Source organism: Panthera pardus, unplaced genomic scaffold (assembly GCF_024362965.1).
Source record: "Panthera pardus isolate Hobbes unplaced genomic scaffold, ASM2436296v1 HiC_scaffold_20, whole genome shotgun sequence".
Classification (NCBI taxonomy): Eukaryota; Metazoa; Chordata; class Mammalia; order Carnivora; family Felidae; genus Panthera; species Panthera pardus.
Window position 1 is genome coordinate 13,102,195 of NW_026526766.1, and position 25,146 is coordinate 13,127,340.

The 25,146-nt window shown below is 41.4% G+C and overlaps 1 protein-coding gene across 11 annotated transcripts in view; it reads right to left on the reverse strand.

Annotated features, from left to right (window-relative positions):
• Positions 1-25,146, reverse strand: part of TRPM3 (transient receptor potential cation channel subfamily M member 3) — an 804,289-nt gene that overhangs the window by 153,261 nt on the left and 625,882 nt on the right. For all 11 annotated transcript variants that reach the window (XM_053907798.1, XM_019463616.2, XM_019463620.2 and 8 more), the window contains one exon: positions 13,102-13,225. In XM_053907798.1, coding sequence (XP_053763773.1) covers positions 13,102-13,225 — 124 coding nt within the window. The remainder of the gene's footprint in view (positions 1-13,101; positions 13,226-25,146) is intronic.

A 25,146-nucleotide genomic window follows, 5' to 3' on the forward strand; every position in this document is an offset into this window, starting at 1 on the left:
GACAGCGGCTGCTCACCCTGCATGGGACAGTGTGGGGCCTGATGATCTTGTTCCCCGAGTCACCTCGCCACACAGGTCACTGGAAAGCTTGGCAGGGACCATGGCCTCACGGACAGCAGTGGCTACCTCCCTGGAGCACTTAACACCCAGACCGATGTGTCCATTGTCCTCTTTGATGGCAACAAATGCCTAGAACCTGGTGCACTGGTCAGCATGGGTTTGCTTTTGTGCCAGCATAGTCTTCAAAACCTTATCCTTGAGGGATGCTCCCAGGAAAGTCAGTGATCTCAGATTCTTTGATAGGCAGGGAGAAGAGATAGATTTTCTCCAGGATATGACCTTCATGTCCTAGACCATGTGGCCCAGCTTGGTGATGAGGACCCACTCCTTGTCCTCAGCCTTGCCTCTGCAAGCTCTGTGGTCTTGGCGGCTCTAACTCCTGCTATGACCCTGACCCTGGATGCTGCTGCGGAAGCCACCGCCTCGGCCTCCCATTGCAGGGCCCCCCAGCGGCACTAGTGTCCTCCGCTGTTTGATGTTTTCTCAGAGAAGAAGCAGGGCGGTTGTCTTTGAATGGACGATGGTAGTGGGCGGGAGGGTGGGAGGAGGCCGGATCACACCATTTACTAGATGAGTGATCTCAAGTCAGTAAAAATAGGGCCGATATTCTCGGTCTTTTAGTGTTGTGGGGAAGATAAAATTACAAAGCAACTGGCAAGCTAAGGATTAATTTACCCTTCTTCTTCTACTTTCTTCCTTCTCTTCTCTTCTCCTCACAGTCCACCACACCTTTTCCCTCCTGTCTGCCTCTGATCATTGAATGGCTCATCGGGGGCAGGTGCAGAGCCCTTGGGGTGGTAATAAAGCCCCCACGGTCATTCTCATCACTTGTTGGAAGTCATGGCCAAATGCTTGGAGAAAAATGTGGTCATAATACAGATGGTCCCCAACTGATGATGGCTCCAACTGCAATTTTTCAGCTTTACTCTGGTGTGAAAGTGATTTGCATTCAGACTTTAAATTTTGAAACTGGATCATTCCTGGCTAGTGATATGTGTTAGGACAGTCTCACATGATGCCGGGGCAGTGACAGCCACAGCTGCCCATCAGCCCCATATTCACAAGGGTCAACAACTGATGCACTGACAATCATTCTGTAGCCATACAGCCATTGTTTTTCACTATCAGTACAGTATTCCAGAAATTACATGTGATATGCACTTACTATAAAATAAATAGGGTTTGTGTTGGATGACTTGGTCCAACTATAGGCTAATGTGTCCTGAGCACACAGAAGGTAGGGCTCCACTAAGCTATGAGTATTTAGCTGTATGAAATGCATTTTCAACTTAACACTGTTTTCATTTTATGATGGGTTTATTGGGACATAACCCCACTGTAAGTTGAGGAAGATCTGTATTTAAAATCAAGTTGGTTGTGGCCAATTTCATTTAATTATGCTTTTTCTCTGCTCCAGCCCCCACCAGGCCTGTTCTCAATATATAGTGACATTTCCTTTGGTGGCATCTTTGGAAAACGAGGAGTTTCATATAAGTGAAATTTCAATTTGTTTTCCAGAAAAATTAAGTTCACCTCCTTGTGACAAATCATACCAGACCTTCTCTAGGCTCAAAGGCACAGAAGGAACTAGAATGTATAGGTGGTAATGGTGCAGAATCAAGAATTTTCTTACATGAGAAAGTCGCACCTGGAGAGCTTTTAACATCCTTCACACTCAGGCCACATCCCAGACCAAGGACACTAAGAGACTCCAGGGCTGGGATCCAGGCGTCAGTTGTTTTTAAAGCTCCAGGTGATTGTAATGTATAACCAGTGTTGAAGCCACAGCAGTATGGTTTCTCAACACCTTGAACCTCTATGTGTCTATGTGTGTATGAATTAAAAAGGAGGAGGAGGAGGAGGAGGAGGAGGAGAAAAATTCAATCATGTGGTCACCAGAGGCCAATGCCAAGTTCCATAAGAATGGGGGTGAGTGAAGTGTTAGTCACATCATTATGGAAATGAAGAAGATAGACCAGCTCCAGAGTGAGCCTGAGCACTGGCCGTAGCTGGTCACAAATCATGGAACTGGGCAGGAGAATAAAGAAAATACAGGAGAGAAAAAGACCAGATGAGAAGGAGAAAAAAGGCAAATCATATGTAAAATAAAGGAAGAGATTGGCAGGCATGACATTTAAATTCTCTTTGAGGGAGGAAATAGCCAAGTAAAGCAGATAAAAATCGAAGATGAATGATGGAGACGATGGTGACAGTGATCATCTTATGCAGTGTATTTTTGTCCTCCTGAATAATTTTCACCAGTCAAGGTTTGGGTTTGGTGAAGGCAGATAATGAATTAGGAGAATGGTAGATTGGGGGACACATGATCAGCATTAGGCTAATGGCCCGGTCTGAAACCTTGGGATTTGATGAATGTATTCATTTACCAGACATCACACCTAATAAGAAGAAGCATAAATACTAATATAGATGGAAATGTGGGTGAATGAGTTCAAATGACAGGAGGTATTGTGTACACATTGATTAGCATGGAAGAGAAAGCAGAAAGTATCTGGCTTTTAGTCACCTGGTTTACAAATAATCCACGCACGTCAGTGGCCTCTCCAGTTCCTTTCCATTTAATTTCCCCTTGCCCCTCCTGTAAACTTCCCTCTTCCTCCTGAAAACACTATGGATCAAAATCACAACAAAACATACAGGTTTGAAAACATTCTGTAGGATCCAAGTGGTGGAAGGAATATGACGGGAAATGCCTGTGTCCTTTGGAGATGTGATTTTCAAACTTTAATTCTATAGCTTTTGGTCAAATGAAATGTTGCCAGGAAGGGTTAGAGAACTAAGATATATTTAAAACAGAGAGAGGGTAAGCCAGCATCTGTTATGCTTTTTCTCCTCACATTAGCCATGAAGGAGATGCTGGAGGAAGCAGAGTTTGGAAATGATTTGAAAATGAGAGTTGACATGAGATTTTCAAATAAGACTGGACAATCTCTGTGACAGCTCAAACCCTTCCAACTCCACCCCACCCCCACCAGATTTTCCCCTTCACTCATTATACTGCCCTAGAGATCCCTGATCAATAATTCCTTTGGTTCTATATGTATCCATCAGAGGCTCAAGTCAGTTACAGGTCAAAGGACTCTCAGTCCTGCATCTATGAATATGAATTCAATTATACTGGTCTCCAGATTCTCAGGTAAACTCCTTTTCAGTGAGGATATGGCATGGTACGAGTTAGGAGATGGGTAACACTGGAGGAATGAGGTGGAGGAAATTCTATTAGGGTGTCCAAAAAGGGTTGGGGGTGCTCTGGGAGCAACGCTACAGAGAAAGAGGAAACGGGTTCTGAAATTCTAATACATAAATAAATTTGTCTGGAGTCAGTCCCAGAGAAGGGGATGCCAATCTTTTTCTTCTTTCCACCTATACTGCTTGGTTTATTGTTTTTAGTCTCTTTATAGCAAACCAGAATTTTGCTGAATTATTATTATTTTTTAAATGTTTGTATTTAGTTTTGAGAAAGAGAGAGAGAGAGAGAGAGAGCACAAGTGGTGGTGGGGGGAAGGGTGGGAGGGGCAGAGAAGAAGGGAGACACAGAATCCAAAGCAGGCTCCAGGCTCTGAGCTGTCAGCACAGAGACTGATGTGGGGCTCAAACTCATGAATTGTGAGATCATGACCTGAGCTGAAATCAGATGCTTAACCGACTGAGCCACCCAAGTGCCCCTTGCTGAATTATTTACATTGCTTTATGAGACAGTGGGTTCTGGGTTGTAAATAGATCTTTGGGTCATAGCCCATTTACAAGCTGATGGTCCTGAAATGCATGATTGACTGTTGATCATGGAAGAGATTACATGCACTGAAACTGTTAATGAGAAGTGTGGAGGTGCACACATTTAAAAATTGTTCAGAGATTAAATGTTTATCTAGATGGGGCATCTCTGAGGGACTAGAAGGAATGTAAGGCAGTGTTTATGGCTCCTGTGTTCCAAACTTAGTTGTTGCCATAGAAAGGCCTCTACTACAGTGGTTCTTAACTCTTCAGAGTTATTCATACCTGGGGAATCTAAGAACAAATGAATTCTTCCATAATATGCTTATACATACAAAATCTTGCATATGTTTTCAGGGGGTTCGCAGAACTTACTGAAGACTTCTAGTTGTTCTTGGACACTAGGCTGAGAAGTTTTACTCTACCAAATTCGAGGAAAGCACTCGTCCACGTATTCCTCTTTGGATAGAAATATTCCTATCTGGGAATAGGCTATAAGGTAGGGGTAAGAGAATCCATCCCAGTGCTTCTAGGATCTAGTGCATTTAACATTTGAAGACAGCATTCAAGAGTTTGCACAAAATACAGAAAGGTGTATAAGGCACGGTCTTTTTCCTGAAGGAAAATTAGATTTGGTTAGACTAGAGTATAAGGGATACAGTGGTAGTAGTAGTAGTTGTGGCAGGAGAGGTAGACTAGATCTGGACCAGAAGGGGCCTTGAATGCCACATTAAGGAACTGAAACTTAACTCTGAAGGCCAGTGTCTTCCAACCGAACAGTCTTTGTTATAGAATCTTCATTGTTTTGCCATATCTATAAGCCAACACTACAATCAGATCTTTTTCAAAAGGATCCTCCCTTAAAATTTGTGTTTATTTAGGCTTAATATTCATGGTTTTGTGTTTTCTTGTTATTAGTTATAATATCCATGCAAATTAGAACATGCCTCTTAAAATAAAAATATTAATTTGCCTTCTTCCTGAAAAAGCCTCATATGCAATCGGCATTCCTCGCTTTGGGAAACACTGCCTAGGGCAGTAGGGATTTCTGATTGGGTGAGAGGATATGTTATAGAAGTGTCTCCTCAAAAGGTGTCATTTGGCAGTTAAGTGTCAGTGGGGGGTTGGACAGACTGGTGGTGGTGAGGCCAAGCAGAGACCATTGATCAAGGCAAACATGGTGAGACCCTGGCCTAAGAGGCAGAGTGGAGGCGAGATGTGGAGTCTCTGAAACCCTGTCTCTAGAAAGACCACCTTAGAATTTAAACCCAAACCAATTGTCAGGGAAATTATTTAGTAATTACTTCAGCCCTTAGAGGGAGTACAATAATATGTTTATTTCTTGTGTATTTACATTTTATTTATATTATTTTAATTCATTTTTCTTCATAAAGAGAGTATTTTCTGTGCTTTTCTATAGCCTCTAATCCACTGACAATTTTTGATAAATATGGCTGGGAAAGGTCAGTGGCATTTCTGTTGTTTATGAGTGTCTGAGACCTTGACAGTGAGGATGAAAATCAAGTGGGATATTTCTGTACACTCCTGTAGTCTTCTCTGATTTGTTTAATTTTTCTTGTTAACTGAAATATAGACATAATTCTTGCCCCATTGTTGTGGGCAGCTCAAATGATACAAAGAATGCAACAGAACTTTGTCTACTATAAGATGTTATTATATATTATGTAAGATGAAAGGTATTAGCATTGTTATTAGCTGTCTTGGAAAGGAGTTGGGTTAATGACATTTCCTTCAAATTTCTTTTTCATTTCAATGAATATTTGGTGAGAAGAACATAGTGTGAGTTGATCTCTAATTGAGGGGCTTCTAGTTAGTCTGACTAAAATACTACCCTGGAAAAGAATAACTTCAGTTTGCCCTTGATGCAGAAGTACTGAATGGCCTGGATGTGCTTACAGTTTCCTTGTAAGCATATGATGACTGCTACATAAGGGCAGAGAACCTTCCAGGAACACCAACCAACAATGTATTCTTTTTGTTCCGGGAATCATGAAGTCTAATAAATATTTGTTCAGATTATTCCAGAAATGAGAGAGAAAATGGGTTCTGACTTCAAAGTCATTTTTAACTTAGTCATACCTGATATTTGGAATATGGAATCAGCTGAAATATGGTGGAAACTGCTTGGGCCTTGCAGGAAGAGGCTCCTGGTTCAAGTCTTGTTGCCCCTAACTAGCTACATGACTCTGGGGCTGTCATGTGAGTCTCTGAGTCTTGGTTTCTCTCCATAAAATGGAAATAGTAATCGTGACCCTTGATTGATTGTTTGTTTCATTGATTGTTAACAAACAAATCATCTTTGTTAAATATGAAGTGCCCTATAGACATCATCACCATTGTCATCATCATTGTTACAATAAAAGTATGTGTTGAGTGCTTATTATGTTATCTGTATATATTAACTTACTTGATTCTTATAATTAATCTCAAAATATAAATGCAATTATTATCCCAGTTTTCTGGAAAAAAACAAAGCCATCTAGAGATTAAAGTGCCGTGTATTGAATGGAAAATCTGGGATTTGAAGCCAAGCAAGCTGATTCCAAAACCTGCATCATCTTTATTCCCCAATAGTGATATTCTAATCACCTAAAAGAGTTTCCGAACCTTCAAAAATCAACCTGCAACCTCCTGTGTGTTGAGAACACAGTACGGAGAGCAACTTTAGGGGAGCGATATTTCTTCTGCATCCTCTTCCCACCATCTCATTTAAAATATTTAGACTTCAGTTATGTTAAGATGACATTTGAATGCACTTAAAAGGAGTTAGGTACAATTCAGTACCTATCTCAAAGAGCATTTCCATTTCTCCGTAAACACTGTGTTGGAGAGAACTGTTTTCTGCACTTGATACATGACTCTATGACCTTCAGCCATTTGGCCTAAAAAGCCCCTTTTCAGCTCTAAGAGTTTTTCTTTCCTTGTGACCATAGGAGTCTACTGTGCTTGTTTGGTCATTGGCGTTCAACAGGGAAGACCCTGGGAGGTTATGTAAGTTTTCTCTTGTCTGTACTCACCATCCATCAAGATGAGCAAAAGGAGGGAAGGCGGGTTGTGAAGGCAGGGTGACAGGTCCTTGAGGTCAAACTGTGCCTCACTGACAACTTTAGCCAGGACTAAGAATTAGTTCTGTCTTATTAGGACTTATTAGCTTATTTCAAATTAGTACCTGTCATTACTCGTAGAATAAATGTAATTATAGCGACAGTTATCGAGTCCTACTTGGGAGCCACACACTGTGCCAGCATTCTTTATACATGCTAAAATGCTTAATTGTCTCAGTAACTTAGGGCCATAGGGTCACGGGGGTCTTCAGGAACACCTCTTAACCTGCCAAGTAATACTCACCAACCTGCCCATGGTATTAACAATCTTAACAGTCTGACATGCATCTATTTTTCTTTCTTTCTTTTTTTTTTAGATGTTTATTTATTTTTGAGAAAGAGTGAGCAGTGTAGGGGCAGAGAGAGAGAGGGAGACAGAGGATCTGACAGCACAGAGCCCGATGCCGGGCTTGGACTCACGAGCAGTGAGATCATGATCTGAGTTGGATGCTTAACCAAATGAGCCACCCAGGTGTCCTAAGCTTCTATTTTTCTAAGCAAGGAACATCTTGGACTTTGTGATCCTTTCCTGCATATAAGAGGCCTGTCCCCAAAAAGAGAAGAAACCTCTTTGTTTAGAAGTCATGTTTGCTTGGTTTTTATGAATCTGTGAAAAGGTGGAGTTGTCCCTCAGTTTCCCAAATGTGGCAGAAGTTGTAATGGGATATTGGCATACACTTTAAATAAGCGCTCATTAAGAAACGCATCTCCCTGTGTTGGAAGGTAGCAGACTTGGGGCTCCAGAGATTCATCGGTCAGGCACAGACAACACCCCTCTGCTACCTTCCCGAGCATCTCGGGGAGATTCATCAGCTCTGGAGCTCGGAACGTCAAGCAAGAATAGGAAGCTATGTGAGTGACATGTGCATGCTGCTTAGACTTGGACTTGGCATGTAAAACCCTTGAGTCAGTCTTGACCTTTTGGTATTGTGAGATTTATCTTGTGTGTGTGTGTGTGTATGTGTGTGTGTGTGTGTGTGTGTGTGTGTGTGTGTTTTAAAGAATCGCAGTATAATCTGTATGAATAAGGAAGAAGTGTGGCAAATCCTAGAATAGATGGGTATTATTATCACTCCCTTTTAAAGTGGACAGTCCTGGGGCTTAATGGAGTTAAAGCACTTGAATGATGAAGCCAGAATTAGAATCCAAGTTTGTCTGCTTCTAGAGCTTGCTCCTCATAACCACCACATTAGAATACTGCCCATAACTTAAGCGGGTGGCCCTGAATCAAACTTAAGTCCATCAACCAAATCTATGACTCCCTAAGGAGATGTGACAACGCATAAGTGGAGATTTTAAGGCACTTTACGGATACTAAATACGTATCTCTCCCCACTAACGCATATTCATCTGAATTCATTCATTTACTCATCCATTAAGCAAAGATTTATTGAGTGTCTGCTATACATGCTCTACTACTAAAGGATAAGGGATAAGTGAATGCAGGAAAACCAGAATAATGAATTAGATACAGATTCTGTTCCTAAGGTCTCACATAAGTCAGATATATATATATATAAATAACTTAAGGTATAAATGATGAGTACTACAAGAGAGTTGCAATAATGGAGTGATGTGTATTCTAGGTGTTTGTGTGTGTGTGTGTGTGTGTATGTGTGTGTGCTGTGCACCTGTGCATTCATGTGCAAGTATGTATTTGGCGATTGGTTATGGCTAATGAGAGAGGTCTAAGTTGAACAAATGCAGGAAAGCAGGCAATAAAATAATAATTGCAAGCAGACTGGTTTAGTTAGCATGAAGGGTCCATAAAAAAGAAATAGAATTTAAGACTAGAAATTTCAGCAGAACATTACACTTTGCATTCAGAGGAGTGGTGTTATTGATTCTGTGCTTCAACAAGAAGTATCTGGCATCACTATGCTGTAGGGGCCAGCAAACCACAGCTTACGGGTCAAATAAGACCCATAACCTGTTTTCCAGTGGTCAGTACGTGGAGAATGGCTTTTTAGATTTGAAAGTGTTGTTTAAAAATAAATAAGCAAATAAACAAAGAAAATATGTGACAGAGACTTTATGCAGCACAGAAACCCTGAAAGTTTGCCAACACCTCAGTGCATAGAATGGATTCGTGGAGGGTACTGGATTAGGGAAGACTAGCCTTCCCTAGGGAATAGCCATAGTCCAGGCAAGAAAGAATGAGGGCACGGGTGAGAGCATGGAGTCCGAAAATGCAGGAGACTGGAGGAAGACAAGGACAGGATATTTGTGCATTTGGGAGTTTTCTCAAAATGATAACTGAAGTCAGAACAGTGAATGAAAGGGGAAAGAACCAAGAATTCATTTTTGATAAACATCTGTTGATAGAGCGGGGAGTAAGAAGAGGGACAAGCAAACCCAATGACCCAATATAATTGATTCCATTTGTTCCATTAGCACAAGCTCTTAGGTCCTTGGCTTTCTCTGTACCTCCCCAAGTGAGAATGTGAGGATATCGAGATGCTGCAGCTTCAGCTGTTAGGACGAAACGGGGACCTATTCCTTAAGTTTCACTTCTCAAGTTACGTGTCCATCATCTTTCAAATACAAGCAGATCCCAGGTCCCTTCAAGTTCTCCCCAAGCCACCTCTTCTCTGTGGCATCCCTGGAAGCTTCTTGGCTGATGAGGTTTACAGACACATCAGTTTATTTTCCTTCCTGCACATCCAGAATTGATGGACTGGATTAAGCATACTTAATAGCCCGGTTGCAATGTTGGCTTCTAGACTCCAGAATCACTACTGTACGTGAAAACTGCTGCTGGAAAGGAAGCAGGATGCTCATGCAGCCATACCATAAAGACTGTGAAATGCAATGCAAAGGTCCTCATGAGGCAGTCAGGAGATGACAATGAGAAAGGTTTACAGCGATTGTAAGGGACAGAAGAGGCTTTCAACTGAAGATAAATAAAAGAAGGTTGGTAAGAACTGAATGATTTGCTTTGGGAATGGTACCGAGAAGGTCCAGGCCCACAGGCAGAGGGCAGAGGGGTGGCTAAGTGAGAGGACCCAGGGAAGGGAAGGGAAGGGTAGAAATAGTCTGGACTCTCAACTAGGCACCGGGCAGAGAAAACCTCACGTCCCTACACTATGCTTTCATGTAGATCATCTCAGGAGTTTGGCCTCAGATTAGCAAATTACAGAGAAGCTGGGTCTTCAAGTTCCATAGGAATGAAATAACAGTGGTGAGTGCAGGAGGGAGGGTGGTTGTGTTTGGAGCGGGGAGCGGATGTTAAAGTCTCGGGTTTTGGAGCAGCGTCAGTTTTGAATGCAGATGTGTCTCCCACGTGTGACTGGGGGGGGGGGGGGGGGAGGTGGTGCTGAAATGGACAGCCTTGGCCCCCGTGAGGTCCAGCAGCTGAGAGAGGAGGACAGCAGATGGAAGGAGCTGTCGGTGTGAAAACAGAAGGTGGTGAACGGGTCCCGGAGTGGGTGCCCTCCTCCACTGCGACTTGGTTAGGGCCACACATACTGTGGGGCTTATACTGCTGAATACTGAGTGTGGGAAGCAAATGCGAGGGAGCTTGGCTCAAAGGTAGGGCTGTAGGGGGATAGAGCTTCTCAAAAGGTGACAGTTTTTTGAGATGTTGTTTGGGCCCAAGAAGAGAAGTAAATCTCTCCAAGAACAATATGAGATGAATAGAAAGTACCAACACAAGAGGCCCATCAAGAAATGTTTTCCATGAGGCCGTACCACCCAGAGACCCAAGCTGCACAAGCTGACTATGCATGCCTAGAACACTTGTTTATTACAGAAGCTTTTAGGATGCCGGGATGAGAAAGATGTCAGAACAGCTCTGGGGCCAAATCCCTTTGCTGAACTTGACCAGGGTTAGATTGACTTCAGAATATTATATCCCACTTCATTTGCTAAGGGAATAAAGGAAACTTGAAGGATTCAAGAGTGAACAGGAGCTCCATGTGAACGTCTGTGCTGTGTGTGTGAAGCAAGGCAGAGTGCAGAGCAGAAGCTGCTCGGGCTCTGCATCAGGACAGCCCCAGTGTGGCTCTTCCCGGCTGTGTGCACCTCTCCTCTCCTCTCCCACCTCACTTCCCTCCCCTGCTCCCCTCCAAAGGAGGAAAAGAAATGCCTACCTCAGGTCCACATCCTTTATAAAGCATCTAGTACTGTGTATGCACATAAACAGCCTCTCCAAAATGAAAATTATTTTAATTACATTTATGATTTTTAAAATCCTGATTTCTGCCCAGATGTACAGATAAGGGCAATTTATTTCTCGTTAAGATTGCATTGCCTTCGCCTACAGCGAGGGACACCTCACACATTTTGCAGGAAATATCTGTCACTAAAATACGGTCGACCTTTTCAGCAGGAGTCATTATGAAACGACATAGCGATTATTGGGCAGAATCCTGGTGAACAGTCCTATGAAATATCCAGAGAAGCACATTCACCCCCATTTGGTTTTATGACTTCCAAGTGGTTCCTTGAGTTTTAATCCTAACTGCATCTCTAGGAAATTTATAGGACTGCTGAAATAGCTAGTTCTGTTAAGATTTCACAGCTGGCATTGGAAAACTGATAGCCACACTCAGCAGGAAAACCATCTTCCATGACTCAGGCAGGAGCTCAGTGGTACATGCACCTCCTTGAGGCTAGAGGAAGTGTTTGAACTGAACCTCTTTGAGCAGCCACGTCCAAGATGGGAGATTGCCAGTAGTCAGTTGACAGAGGCTCTCCTGGGGGATCAGTCATCATGGCTATGAACCCCATCTGTGTATTGGCTTCTCTATACAAGATGGCCAGACTACCTGGGTCTATGCATACTCAAGGATTAGAGGTGGAAACTTTCACCCCAAACCTGTAAGGCACTGAAAGTTCTCACAAAGGTCATGTGGATGCTTTCCAGCAATGGGTCTTGCTTACTTGAATCAAGTACTGTTCTTCTAAATGTTTGGTTTCTCAAACTCAGAAACTGCCTCCTTCCCTCACCTCCCTCCCTCCTGGCAGTCTCTGTGAGCCTGTGTTGCCATCCACTGTCCTAGGCATGGGGATACCATCGTGAGCAAGATGGCTCCAGCTCATGCCTCAAGGAGCTTGTGGTCTAGTTGGGGAGCTGGCTGAAAGTGGCTCACTCCAGCCCCTCCCCACCCTATCTGCCTCCAGATGGTTGAACCCTTCAGGGTCTGGCCCTGATGTCCCTCTGGAGAAGAAGTGCCCCCATGGTGTCCCCAGAGATAATCAGCCCAGGATGCCCACATGGCCATGAGGTGGTTCAAAATGTGAGTGAGGTTTCTGTTCAGGTTTAAGATGCTCCTTGACCTCCCCTGCAAGCAGGTGGGTTTAAATGACCTCTCAGGACAGTCTCTGCTTGCTGAGGCTTGCAGGGAATCTTCTCAGAGTGGGCAATCCACTACCCTGGCTTCAATGAGACAGCTTCTGATACAAGCATTTCCCACAGAGATGAAATACCACTGGTGTTGAGTCCTGGTTCCTCATTTATTAATCAGGTGAGTTTGCATTTCCTCATTTGTAAGGTAAGGATAATAATCATACTTCTCTTATTGGGACAGTCGTAAAGATCACAGGCATTGAAACATGTAAAGATTTAGCATGCTGCCTGGCACATAGCAAGTGCTCGTTAAATGTTAGCTCATGTTATTTCTGTTCACTCTAACAGAAGGTCTCTGTGATTATACCACATTTGCAAGACACTTTTACCAGATGTAAGAAAGGTTTCAGTAGCTATTGGAGGACACTTCAGAAGCTACGGAAGTTTCCAACATTCCATGGGCACATCCCTCCCTTTTCTACCTGTATAAGTTAGCCTATTAGCCTGGATCCTGTGTCACTAAGATATTTGACAATAAGCACATCAGTGGTTCCCTACTCACAAGCAAAGTGAAACCCCAAAGAGAAGCATTTTCCAGAAGGAAACCTATTTTCTCTCTTCAACTCATTTGGTTGAGGCAATCAGAAGCATTCGGATGAGCTTCAGTAGGATGTTGAAACCCTGCTGCACACACTTCATTAAATCTGGGCAGAAAAAATAGTGTCTTAGCTACTGAGGGAAGGAGACTACAGGAGCCAATGGAGCCTGAGGAACATTGTGAGCTTGGCTGGAAATAAAAAACAGTTGGTGTGTGATTCAAGAAAATGGTTAAACAGACGAAGGGAATATGGAGAGGGCTCTGCCACTCATGGGGGAACACTGTTTACATACCAATTCCTTCTTCTTCATGCACTCCATGAGGATGATGAACAGATGCTGAGCTTGGGTTCGAGTGTAGGTGAAAGTCTTCTGGATGGTCACTAGCAGCTGGTCCCTCAGAGATTCATTGATAAGTCTGCAATTAAAAACAATGTCAACAACAGGTCAACCCGGCTCCTGTTCAGTACATGTTTCTGAGAAATATTCCAGAACACAAGAAAGCATTGTGAGGACTGACTTTAGAGATGAGTTATTTGTTCCTCTATTTTTCTTGCAATAGTTATTTCGACTGTGATAATTAAAAAAAAAGCAGTGCACTTAAAAATAAATCTATTTGAATGTCTCAGAACCTAAAATAGTAAAGCAAGAAGATTAATTTGGTTCTATTTTTGTCTGTCTTTTTCTTTCTTTTATAGGGCATGTGTCTAATACCCTCTTCCTCAAGTGCCGTTATCAAAAAAAGCCTTACTCATTAGCATCTTAGTAAAAATTTACTGTGTGACTTATATGAAGATTTAAACTTCATCTCTAATTGTGAGGGGAAAAGCTTACATCTAAGTAATTTGAGCACCAATGAGGAGAAGTAGGACTCATGATTTCTCTAAAATCATTTCATGTAGGTAGCTTATCTGGCCTATGATTCAGGTCGTCATTTATGTCGAGCATTGGCTCTTTTATATCCAAGAAGAGCGTGATCTACAGGAGGTTTTATATGGACACTTTATTAAGAGATACTTTTCAGGCTATCGAAGAATGAGTGAGAGCAAGGGCGGTACATCATACCCAATCACTGCTTTGTTACCTCTTGAAGATGAACCTGTTGTAACTTTATCTCCGCTCGTACTAGCCTGGTGAGAACTGGGCTATCTTTACCAGCCATCAGATGGCAGGGAATTAAAAAAATCACTCTACTGTTAATAGAATCTGTCCAAAATCAGGAAGATAATACTGCTTTCAAGGAACAATGACAAAATTATCATACTTTGCCTAGAATTCTATAGCTTTATAATTTTCCCCATAATTGAAGTACCAGAAAATCCTATATACAATAGTAAATATAATGATCTCATTTGGTGCTTATGGAAACCCTGTAGGCTAAAGATCTGTACAATTTTTTTTTTTTTAGAGAGAGAGAGAACTCACATGTGCAAGCGGCGGGGGGGGGGGTGGGGGGACAGAGAGGGAGGGAGAGAGAACTTCAAGCAGGCTCCACACCCAGCATGGAGTGGAGCTCAACATGGGGCTCCATGTGGGGCTTGATCCCATGACTGTGAGATCATGACTTGAGGTGAAATCAGGAGTTGGACACTCAACTGACTGAGCCACCCAGGTGTCCCAGGTCAATACAATTTAAAAGGGAAGGATATTTAAGTCAGAAAGAGCCAGACACTTAAGGTCACTCAGCAAATAAGTGGCAAAGCCAGAACCAGAATCTAGTTCTTCTGATTCCTTGTCCATTACTTTTTCCATCACACAATGCTGTCTCTTATTACACCAAGTGTACTATACCTTGGCCTCTTTTCATCACTGTGGCTACTCGGGAAGCAAATTGTAAAATTTTCTCTTATGTGAAAGCATAACAAATTTTGTTGCTTAAAAGAAACCAAGATGGGAGGCTTGAGGATATTTCATATCAGTGGCCTTTTGTGCCCCAGGATTGTGTGAGGATCACCTAAGCCCACTAGGTTGGACATTATGGTGCCCTACATTGAGGAGGGTGCATGCCTCATGACAGGATTATACCAAGGATCCTGGAACGTCACTTAGCTCAATGGAAGATTGGGTTACCCCTTCTGCCCCCCATGAACATTTTTTAAAAAAAGAGAATTGTCCACAAGAAGATGAAAAATAATACCAGGTCCTCTCAAGATTACTAGATCATTCTGGAGGACTCTGTGGCCTTAGGTGTACACCCATCTGAAACCATTCATTAATTGATTCACTCATTCATTCAACAATTGCCTAGTGATGTCTATTTAGTGCCAGACATTGTGGTATATGCCAGGGCTATAGGGATAGACGAGACATATACACTTCTAGCCTTCAATGAGCTTACACACAGGTAGAGTAGAAAGACACGAATCAGCAATTCAAGTGTGATTGGCAGTGGTAAAGAAGTAAAGAAGTTGTGACAGCTGAATGTAATCGAACCTAGGGGGTACAAGGAAGACCCCTCTGAGGCAGTGCTGTTTAAGCTGAGACGTGAAGAATAAATTAACATTAGGATGATCAGGGATGTGGTGGAGCTGGGTAAGAGCATTCTTGGCAGTATGAACAGCCTGGACAGGAAACAGCATTAACAAGCCCAGTTTTGAGAAAATAAAAGGTGAGTATGGCTAGAACTTGGAGAGCAAAAGAAAGAGTGAAAAAAAATGGTGCTGCAAAAGGGGTGAGAATGAGATCATGGGGAACTTTTGGGATAGTGCTAGAGATTTTGGATTGTATCCACAGGCAATGAGAACCATTGGAGAGTGACACGATCGCACTTGTGTTGCCAATTTTCTTGAAGAGTCAAGACAGGAGCAGTCATAACTGGGTATGTATCTGCTTGACAGGCAACCCATGCGGATGGGTCTAGAGGGTTCTGCAATATCAAGTGTACATAAATGTTGTACACAATTAACAACAGAGGAAGAGACTCTCCTGATTAGCCACTTGATAGATCTAATCATTCATTTGCAGGTGTTTAATTTTGATAACAACTCAAAATTTGTTTTCCACTGCTAACCACCTGTAGTGAATTCCCAGTTCCCTGAGGTCATTAACTGTTTGAGGGATCTGTCATCTGTATCTAATATATCATTTTGTAAACACTGAGAAGTGCTGTGCAACTTAGCTAATTGTGGGTTTTAGTGGTGAGAAGAGCTGAAAGATGCTAAGCATCTTATCTTTTTTTTTTTTTAGCTCAATTTTGCAATTGAATCAAGTTGTGGATTTGGTTAAATCCTATAGCAACAAGAGCCCAGAATTCTACTAGTAGAACTATAAAGATTCTCCAGGTTGGTTTTCCAAAGTGTGGGATGCCTGTCACTGATGGAACAGAGTGAGTGGTTTTAGGTGGGACAAAGATGATTTGGTCATTCCAAAACATTAAGTTTTACTCATTAAACATTAAATAACTGTTATTTTGGCTTTAGTTCTTTTTCCATCAAGAGGAAAATCACATTTTTGATGCTTCTTTGACTTTAGAAGCTCACAAACATTTGCAAACCTCCCCCTTTTGACAAAGAGAATATGTATCAGGTCCTAAGCTTTTTGCAGAAAGAGTTTAATAACTTTTCAAAACAAGATCCTGTATAACATTTGATGTGTTCAGAGCATATCATGGTTTATGACACATGATGGGCTACAGAGATAATATCATTTGATTTTCATAAGAATCTGAGAGAGAAGCAGGTGGTAATTCCATTTTGCAGAAGAGGAGGCTGTGGTCCAGAGAGGCTAAATGATTTGTACCAAGTCACATAGCTTGAGTCAAGTCTGCTGAATTCAGGCTTCTTTCATGGTGCTGCTTTTACAGTTTGCAACCTATAAATATGTTTTCCGGTTTCCTAATCATCTGCACTGGAAGTAGACATTTAAATATATTTGTTGTAGGAAATTTGCTTTTCTTTTTTCTGATAGAGCATCTGAAGGAAACCAGAAGAGTTTGGAGAAGATAGGGAGAAAACAAAGGACAATGGCAAAGTGCATTTAGGATGCTGAAGATTCTATTTGCTTCTAATTTTTCACAAGTATTTGCTTTGCTGAATGAGATGTTTTGTATTTGGCACAAAGGCTGCCTCTGTCTTCTCTGAGGACCCTTTCTTACTTTGTGGCCATATTCTGTAGGATACTGTGAAGCCTGCTTTCTTGAAATTATTGCTTTCCTAGCTCTTCCCATGTTTTTTTCTTCTGCACAACACTGGAATGATTTAAAAATCTTGATTGTGATATTTAAAAAAATAGCAAAAAATAGCAAAAAATAGAAATAAGCCCATTTTTAGATTTCTTTTTATGGAACCTGAATAGTGGTTGAAAATTTCTTGACATCAAAACATGGTCATAGTATTATATAAAATTTTAGTTTTAGAATTGGGTCTTTGACAAAGTGGTGCCTATTTATAGAAGCTGCTAATTTGTGTTTCCATATGTCCCAATGCTATTTTTGGTATACCTCAAATTAGAATGTTTCTTGATTTAGAAGGGTAGTCATTGAAGTGAGGAAAATCTCCATACTATGGCATTTGTGTCTCCATTTAAGTGCTGAACTTGTGATCTGGAGCTTTTTGGATGAGTCACAGAAGTATCTGAAATAGGTCAACGTTCATCCAGGGCTGGAAGTAACCAAAGGAACTTCCCATACTTTGCTATTAGCATTCTGTTCAGATGCTAGCAATACAACCCACGTGTTCACACTTTTCTCAGAATGACTTTAATTACCTGCAATATCAGAGTCTCATTCCTAGATTGAAAAATTAGAAAATGCATTTAGAATTCAGTGGGACACAAAGAGCTAGACTTAGGTTAATGGCTTTGGAGGAGTGAAGCCCTTTTCCTGCCCTCCAAAGACACCCTCGGTTAATTTATTCAGACACAATATGAGAAAATTTTACCTATATAAATAAAAAAAAGATCATTAATAATACCACAATTTGGTACTTAAAAGGCATCATTTTCCAGACAATCTCTAATGCTCTAAAGAAAAATGAAATTTTGTCATTTGCTAAAGCCAAAGCAAATCATTAAATGTAACCTTAGGACACAAAAAGTTTACATTTTTTGCCTAAGTTTACAGAGACTGGCATTTTTCTTCTTCTCTCCTATCCCCCTCCCCCCCTTCTCTTCCTCTTCCTCCTTTTTCTTTTTCTTGTTAGTAGACATCACCCCTTCCTCCCAAATGCCATGACTCTGGGGTCACAAGCAATAGCACGATTCTTCCCAGAAAGGAAGGACAACATTGTAAACAAATAAGCACCATAGTCGCCAGGGTCAGGGTGTCTGGAGTGAAGCTGTCACTTGCTACCCATATGATCGTGTGCAAGCTATTCAGTCTTTCTGTGTCATGTTTTTCATACATGTACAATGAAAATTATGAGTGCTTATCTCATAGACTTGTGAATAGTAAATTAGTAACAGTTCATCTTTGTAGAGGGCGTGATACATAGCAAGGCCTATGTAAGAATTTGCTATTATTAACACACAGTCCCACATGGCTCCTTGGTCACTGACATTCATTATTGTTAAGTAGCATGGCAGAGCTCCCTCCTGAGACCCAACAGTGTTCTGCACCCTTGGGTGAGCCCAACAGTATGAGGCCACTCCCAATCCAAGCTGGAGAAAGAACTTTCCCACTTCAGGGAAGTCAGAGATCACCAGTACTTTCTTACATGTGGGAAATAAAGACACATAGCAGATTTAGGAGGCTTTACTATTGTGGGGTCTTGCAAATATTCCATGCAAACATCTATACATCTATTTATTTATTTATTCATTCAACAAACAATACTGGTGCCTACTGCGTGTCAGGCACTATGCTAGAAGTAGACAGATGAATAATATTTGGTCCTAACCTCCAGGAACTCATAGGGTTGTATGCCATATATTCTGGTAATCTATTAATATGTACCACCCCCCCCCCCAAATTTAGTGATGTAAAAGACCATTTTTTATTGTGTTGATAATTTTATGGGTTGGGAATTTAGGCAGAGTGGCAAGAGACTCATGTCTATTCCATGATATCTCGGTCCTCTCGGGAGAGGATAGAATGGCTATAATGGCTCAACTGATCGTGTCTGGGGCTCCATTCTTTTTCCACATGGCATCTGCTGCAGATGCAATGTCCACGATGACTTCTTCACTCCTTTGTCTGGTACCAAGTCTAGGATGGCTGAAAGAACTGAGGACTGGCTGGCATTGCTCTCTCTGGTGGTTGCACGGTGGATGGACTTCTTACACAGCAGCTGGCTTCTCTCAAATGAAGGATTCCAAGAGAGTGTTTGAAGAGACCCAGGCAAAAACTTTAAGACTTCTTCTGATTTAATCTCAAAAGTCCCAGAATGTCATTTCCTTACATTCAATTAATCAAGCGAGTCACTAAGAACAACCCAGATTTAAGAGGAGGGAAGAAATGGACTCCATCTCTTGGTGGAAGGAAAGCATGAATATACAGAGAAGGAATATATAAATGGTGATCATCTTGGAGACAAGCAAATCCATCAAGTTATTCTGTTCAGATGAGACATTAAAAAGCATCAATCTCCCCCACATCTTAATGATAAACATCTTCAGTGGTCTTACTTTGCATTTTCTTCTTTTAATAGCTGATTATGCGAACCTGCATTTTCCTTAAAAGTGATAGTCTAACCACTCAGAAGTATTTTCAAAATGTTTACTACTGACTCACAACATGGAGCTTGCAAATATTTCCTCTTTTGACTCAGCTGCCTATTTTTGTTTATGTAGTGTGTACTATGTACTAGCTATTTCTTTGGGGCCTTGGGCACATGGCTGGAGCCTTTTTTCCATGGACATATGTCATCATACTTTGCCCCTGTTAAATGCAGTATGCAAGGCACATCTTCAGTAAAATGTGTGCATGCTTGGGTCAACCTTAATGCCCAGGTTAAGTCACACCAAAAACAGGGGGGTATTTTCTTGGTGCCCTCATCGTACTTCGTGGTCTGTTTGGAGAGGAAAAACAACAGCAGCACCTGCCAAAAGCTAGAGAAAAGTCTGACTTCCTAGAGTATTGTTTCTGTTTACCTTATTTCTCCATCTACCTTCGTTTTGGCCCTCCTCCTATCTTACTCAGTTGGTACTAATAGACCACTAACTGGTTTCTTCTCTGTCCTCTTCTAATGCACTCCACACAGTTGGTGGAATGGTAGTTCTACAAAGCAGACATGATTCCAGCACATCCTTCTTAAAACCCCACAATACTTTCTCATCACCAGTAAGATAACATCTCAACTTTTGATATTTCGGATTCTGTATGTTGCTAATCTGAAAATCCAGCTGAGGGATTTGAGCTTTGGGATAAAGCGATGATACAGTTTAGGAGCTGCAGTTTTATAGATGAAGAGTCTGGAGCCTGCAGAGGGAAACTAACTTGTTAAAGAAACATCAGAGCCAAACTTAGAGAAGAGAATCAGGAAGAATCTCTGATAATGAACTATACTAGCATAAACATGTAGGCTCAGCTCAGTGTGGTTATGCAAAGTTAGTGAATTGTTGTTTGATGACTGGATACAAGTGGGGATTTCCTCTGTTTTTATCCCTGATACAGGATGTTCTATATCTTATGTGTAAGAAGACTGAGCCTGAATAATGTGGTTTCAAGGATCCACTACCTCCCCAGAGTTACTCCCCAGCTTCTCAGAAGCCCAAAGTTCCTTTTATTTAGTTAAAAGGCAAACAAATATTTTGTTGAACAATTAGAAGGCCTAAGAGTAACTCTTAGGTTAAGTGATGTTTTATGTGAAACTCACATCTAACTGTAGCTGATTGATGCTGATGGTTTTTAGGAAGTACTAGTTGGATAGAAAGTTGGGGGAAGATACGAAAGGGACATTGGGAAGGGACCAATAAGTGGGTAGGAAATGACTTTGTCCAACTTTTTCCTGAGGATCAACTCCAGATCCAAATGGCTTCTACCAGCTAACACCGGTGAAAATAGTACCCCTAATCTTATTTTCATAAGTACCCTAGACAAGTGGTTCACCTGGGCTTTTCCTGAGGGTTCTATCTAGTCACGTGAGGCAGTTAGAATGATCCTAGAGAAGCTGCCTACAATTGGGAAGGACGCATGCTGGAGGATGAAGTCTGTTAAAAAAATTTCATTTACTGCCACCCACAGAGGGAGCATTTCTTACTTTTGTTCTTTACTTTTATTTATTTATTTATTTATCTATCTATCTATTTATTTATTTATTTATACTTTTTAAAAATCCACTCTAGAATCTTGAGCTATATATGGTAAAACGGAAGGCACAGATACACATACAAAAGGAAATAGAAGGGGGGTGGTGCAGTGGGGTTGAGGGTTGTAAGAGAGGCACACAGTATCTATTCTAAGATAAGATTTGTGCTAGGCATTTTATGTGTGGCATTTCATAAAGTCAGATTAATCTAAGAAAATCCTAGCTGGCCTAACTCTTTGGATGCATGAATTGTTCACGATATTACTTATGTGTTCTCTTCTCTCAATCTTCATGAAGGTGCTGAAGACAGATTTTCCACCACCTCCTTACCTTGATTCCCTTACCCTTCCCTTTCCCCATAGCATATCACTTTCTAAAACATTATAAAATGTGTTTATTTATTATGTTCATTACTTACTATCTATCTAACCCTGCTAAAATGTAAGTTCTGTAATCACAAAAAATTTTGTTTATTCTGTAGACAGATGTGTTTTTGCCAGGGCCTAAAACAGTGCCTGGAACAGAGTAGGTGTTCAAAAAATACTTGCTGAATTATTGAATGTATAATGTTGGTTGGATGAAGAATGTAATTTCAAAACAAAAGGAAGGGGTACCTGGGTGGCTCAGTCGGTTGAGCATCCAACTTCAGCTCAGGTCATGATCTCACAGTCTGTGAGTTCGAACCCCTCATTGGGCTCTGTGCTGACAGCTCAGAGCCTGGAGCCTGCTTCAGATTCTGTGTCTCCTCTCTCTGCCCTCCCCCCACTCATGCTGTCTCTCTTTCTCAAAAATAATTAAACTTCAAATTTTTTTTAAATTTTAATAAAAAAAAAACAAAGAGAAAATGTCAATATTGAAAATCTATCAGACATTCAAGGGTTCCCAGTTTGGTGGAACTCAGTTACAGAAATATTAGAGCTATGTTATCCAATGTGGTAGCTGTTGGCAATTTGAATTAAAATGAATTACAGCTAGATAAATTTAAAATTCAAATCCTTAGTCACGCTAGTCACAGTTCAAGTGCTCAGTGGCTATCTGATTACGCACAGAATATTTCCATCATCACAGATATTTCTATTGGACAGCACAGAGAACAATTCCATCATCACAGAAAGTCCTATTCGACAGAACTGCTGTTGAGGCAGACAAGACTGCCAAGCACTTTACCCTGGGCAGAAACTAGCAGGACGCTCAGGTGAAAAATCCTCAACAGTGTTGGCTATGCATCTGTAATTTCTCTCCTTTCTTTTGCTATTGTTTATGACTATGGCTAAGAGTAGAAATTGTTAAGTGTTGCCAAAGAATACAGAGACTGACACATGGTCGGGCAGCTTCTCTGCTTCCAAAATTAAAGGGAAAGACACATTTTCTGTGTTCATTCCAAGTGAAATCCCATCAACGATAATTGCACATGGCCAGGAAAGAGGAATAATCAAACTTTTATTGGTTTAGACCCTCTACAAAAGAGAGAATCAGAGCTGGAATTAGATGTATGAGGTTCTTGGGCAGGCAAAGACCCTGGCATCTCTTTCACGGATATGCTTTAAAGGTTGGTCCAACATTTATTCAAAGGAGAAGTTAACCAGCATGTGACACAAAGCCGGGGGGTGGGGGGTGGGGTGGGAGATGGAAGCTGTTGTTCAGAATAACTCAGCCCTGGGGCACCTGGATGACTCAGGCAGTTAAGCGTCCTGCTCCTGATTTTGGCTCAGGTCATGATTTCATGGTTCAGGAGTTTGAGCCCGGCATCAGTGTGGAGCCTGCTTGGGATACTTTTTCTCTCTTTCTCTCTGCCCCTCCCATGCATGCACTCTCTCAAGATATATAAATAAACTTAAAAAAATAATAACAGCTCTGGGGCAAGCAAACTTCCTGCCGTTACTGGTCTCATCTTCCTAGAGGTGATACAGTGTAGCTGCTAGGAGTGTAGGCTCCAGCCCCCATTTGCCTGGGCAGACCACTCCCTACAGGTGAGATGTTGAGGAAACTCTGTAATCCTTCCATCCTCAATTTCCTCATTTATATAATGGGGATAATTATCCTACCTATCCCATAGAGTTTAATGAAAGACAGTGTTTAGACCAGGTTCTTGCATGCAGAAGCTTTAAAAAATAGTAACTTCACTTTTGCAAGTATGCTTTTGGGAAGGGGGTCAGAGGTATGGGGAAAAGGGTGGGGTAAATCTCAATTCTTGCTCAAGGCAGTTTGTCAAAGATTCCTTCTACCCCCATATCCTACTCTGTGAGATGCTGGAACAAGTATAATTTTCTTTCTTTTTTTTTTTTTTTTTAGATGGATTAGTGATGGATTAATTCCTCACTGTTTTAAAATTAGTCTTTCTTGGGGCCTCTGAGTGGCTCAGTCAGTTAAGCATCTGACTCTTGATTTTGGCTCAGATCACAATCTCAAGTTTGGTGAGTTCAAGTCCTGAATCAGGCTCTGACAGCACAGAGCCTGCTTGGGATTCTCTCTCTCTTCCTCTCTCTTAGCTCCTCCCCTGCTTGTGCATGCTCTCTCTCTCTCTCAAAATAAAAAATAATAAATTAGTGTTTCTTATTAATTATCCATAGACAACTGCTGAATTGTCCCTCAATCCAGCTTCAAACAGTATCCCACAACAAAGAGCCTCTTGTTTTTGATATCCTATGTATTATGCCTGTAGGGAAAGCCTCATATTGTCAGACAGTTTAGACTGATGCACTTCACAGGGTTGATTAAAGATGGACTATTTCCCAGGTATCTTTTAGGCAGATAAATTTCTTATTTTTCGCTTGGCTTCATAATCCAATGTGCTATTTGATGATTGCCTGATGGTGATATATGGGGCTATCTATAAGATGTTGTCTCCATTCTAGAACAAAAGTAGACATCCATGGCATGTTGAGTGTCCCTTTCCTTCTTTGTATCATTGTTAATCTATCACAATAATCTCTCCCCTGAGCACCAATGTGGCCTCAGAATAATTCTCAACACATTATTTTAGGACGCCGGTACCAGTTGATTGTTGTTGACACTCAAGATGAAAACCATTTGTCACCCCTGCACGAGAGATAAGAAAATCTCAAATATACTATCAAATGGTGAATACCAGGGATATCATAGGGTTAAAGAACTGTAAATTTTAGGTCTGTCTCCAAGACGCTGAATGAACTGTGGCTTTCATGAATTTAAAGAAACTGATTTTTTACCGCTTACTTTAGGGATCACTGCTTGTGGATACTTGATTTGCATGGAATAACTCCAGATACCATAAATATGTATATCAACTATAGGACAGCTGTCCAGCAATTAGGACAATTAAAGAAAAAGTGTATTGAAGCTGAGTGGAGCCTCTCCTAGACAACAGTAGTGCAGACTTGAGTTAACCTTGGAATACTACTTTAATGCACCTTTAGTGTGTCTCTGGTGGAAGAAGCTTTTATAGCAGGTGGTCACTGTTGTATCTAGTTTTTATGAATCCTGTAGTCCATAATCAACAAGGAGAATTGCATGGGGAATCTAATGGAAATCCATTAAGGACGCTGCAAACATTATCTATTATTAATGATACCACAGGGTGAGATGTTAATCCACTCTATTTCTAGCAGCTGCAGGTTCTAATATCAGCCAGGATGATTCAGAATTCATCTCCTCTAAGGTAGAGGAATTAAATACCAGGACATTTTATTATCTAAGGCTCCCTCAAATACATTTTAAATGTCTTTGTGGATTTTAAAGTCCTCACTGCTTCTTTTCATAAGAGAAAGAGGATGTGTCGTAGAAGTGGGTAAAGAAATGTACGTGTACATCTCACACTAAGGCAGAGAGGTGTATGGCAGCAATGGGAAGTACAATTCAGCTCCGTTGTCTGGTGAATGGAAGGTTCATTGACATGACTGTAGAGAGAGCTGGGGCCAGAATGCAAAGGGTCTTCAGTCCAAGCCAAGGAATTTGGACTTGTCCTGTGGATTAATGGTCAACTGGTTTCCACAAAGAAGCCCCAAGAATTCTGAGGAGGTGCCCCAAAGATGCCTCAGAGCTGCATTAGTGGGTGAGAGCCAGGCACAGAAAGGAGGCCTATAGACCAGTGGTTCTCAAATTATGGTCCCTGGACCCACAGCATCAGCATCTCCTGGGTATTTCTTGGAAATGCAAATCACCTGGCCAATCAGACTTA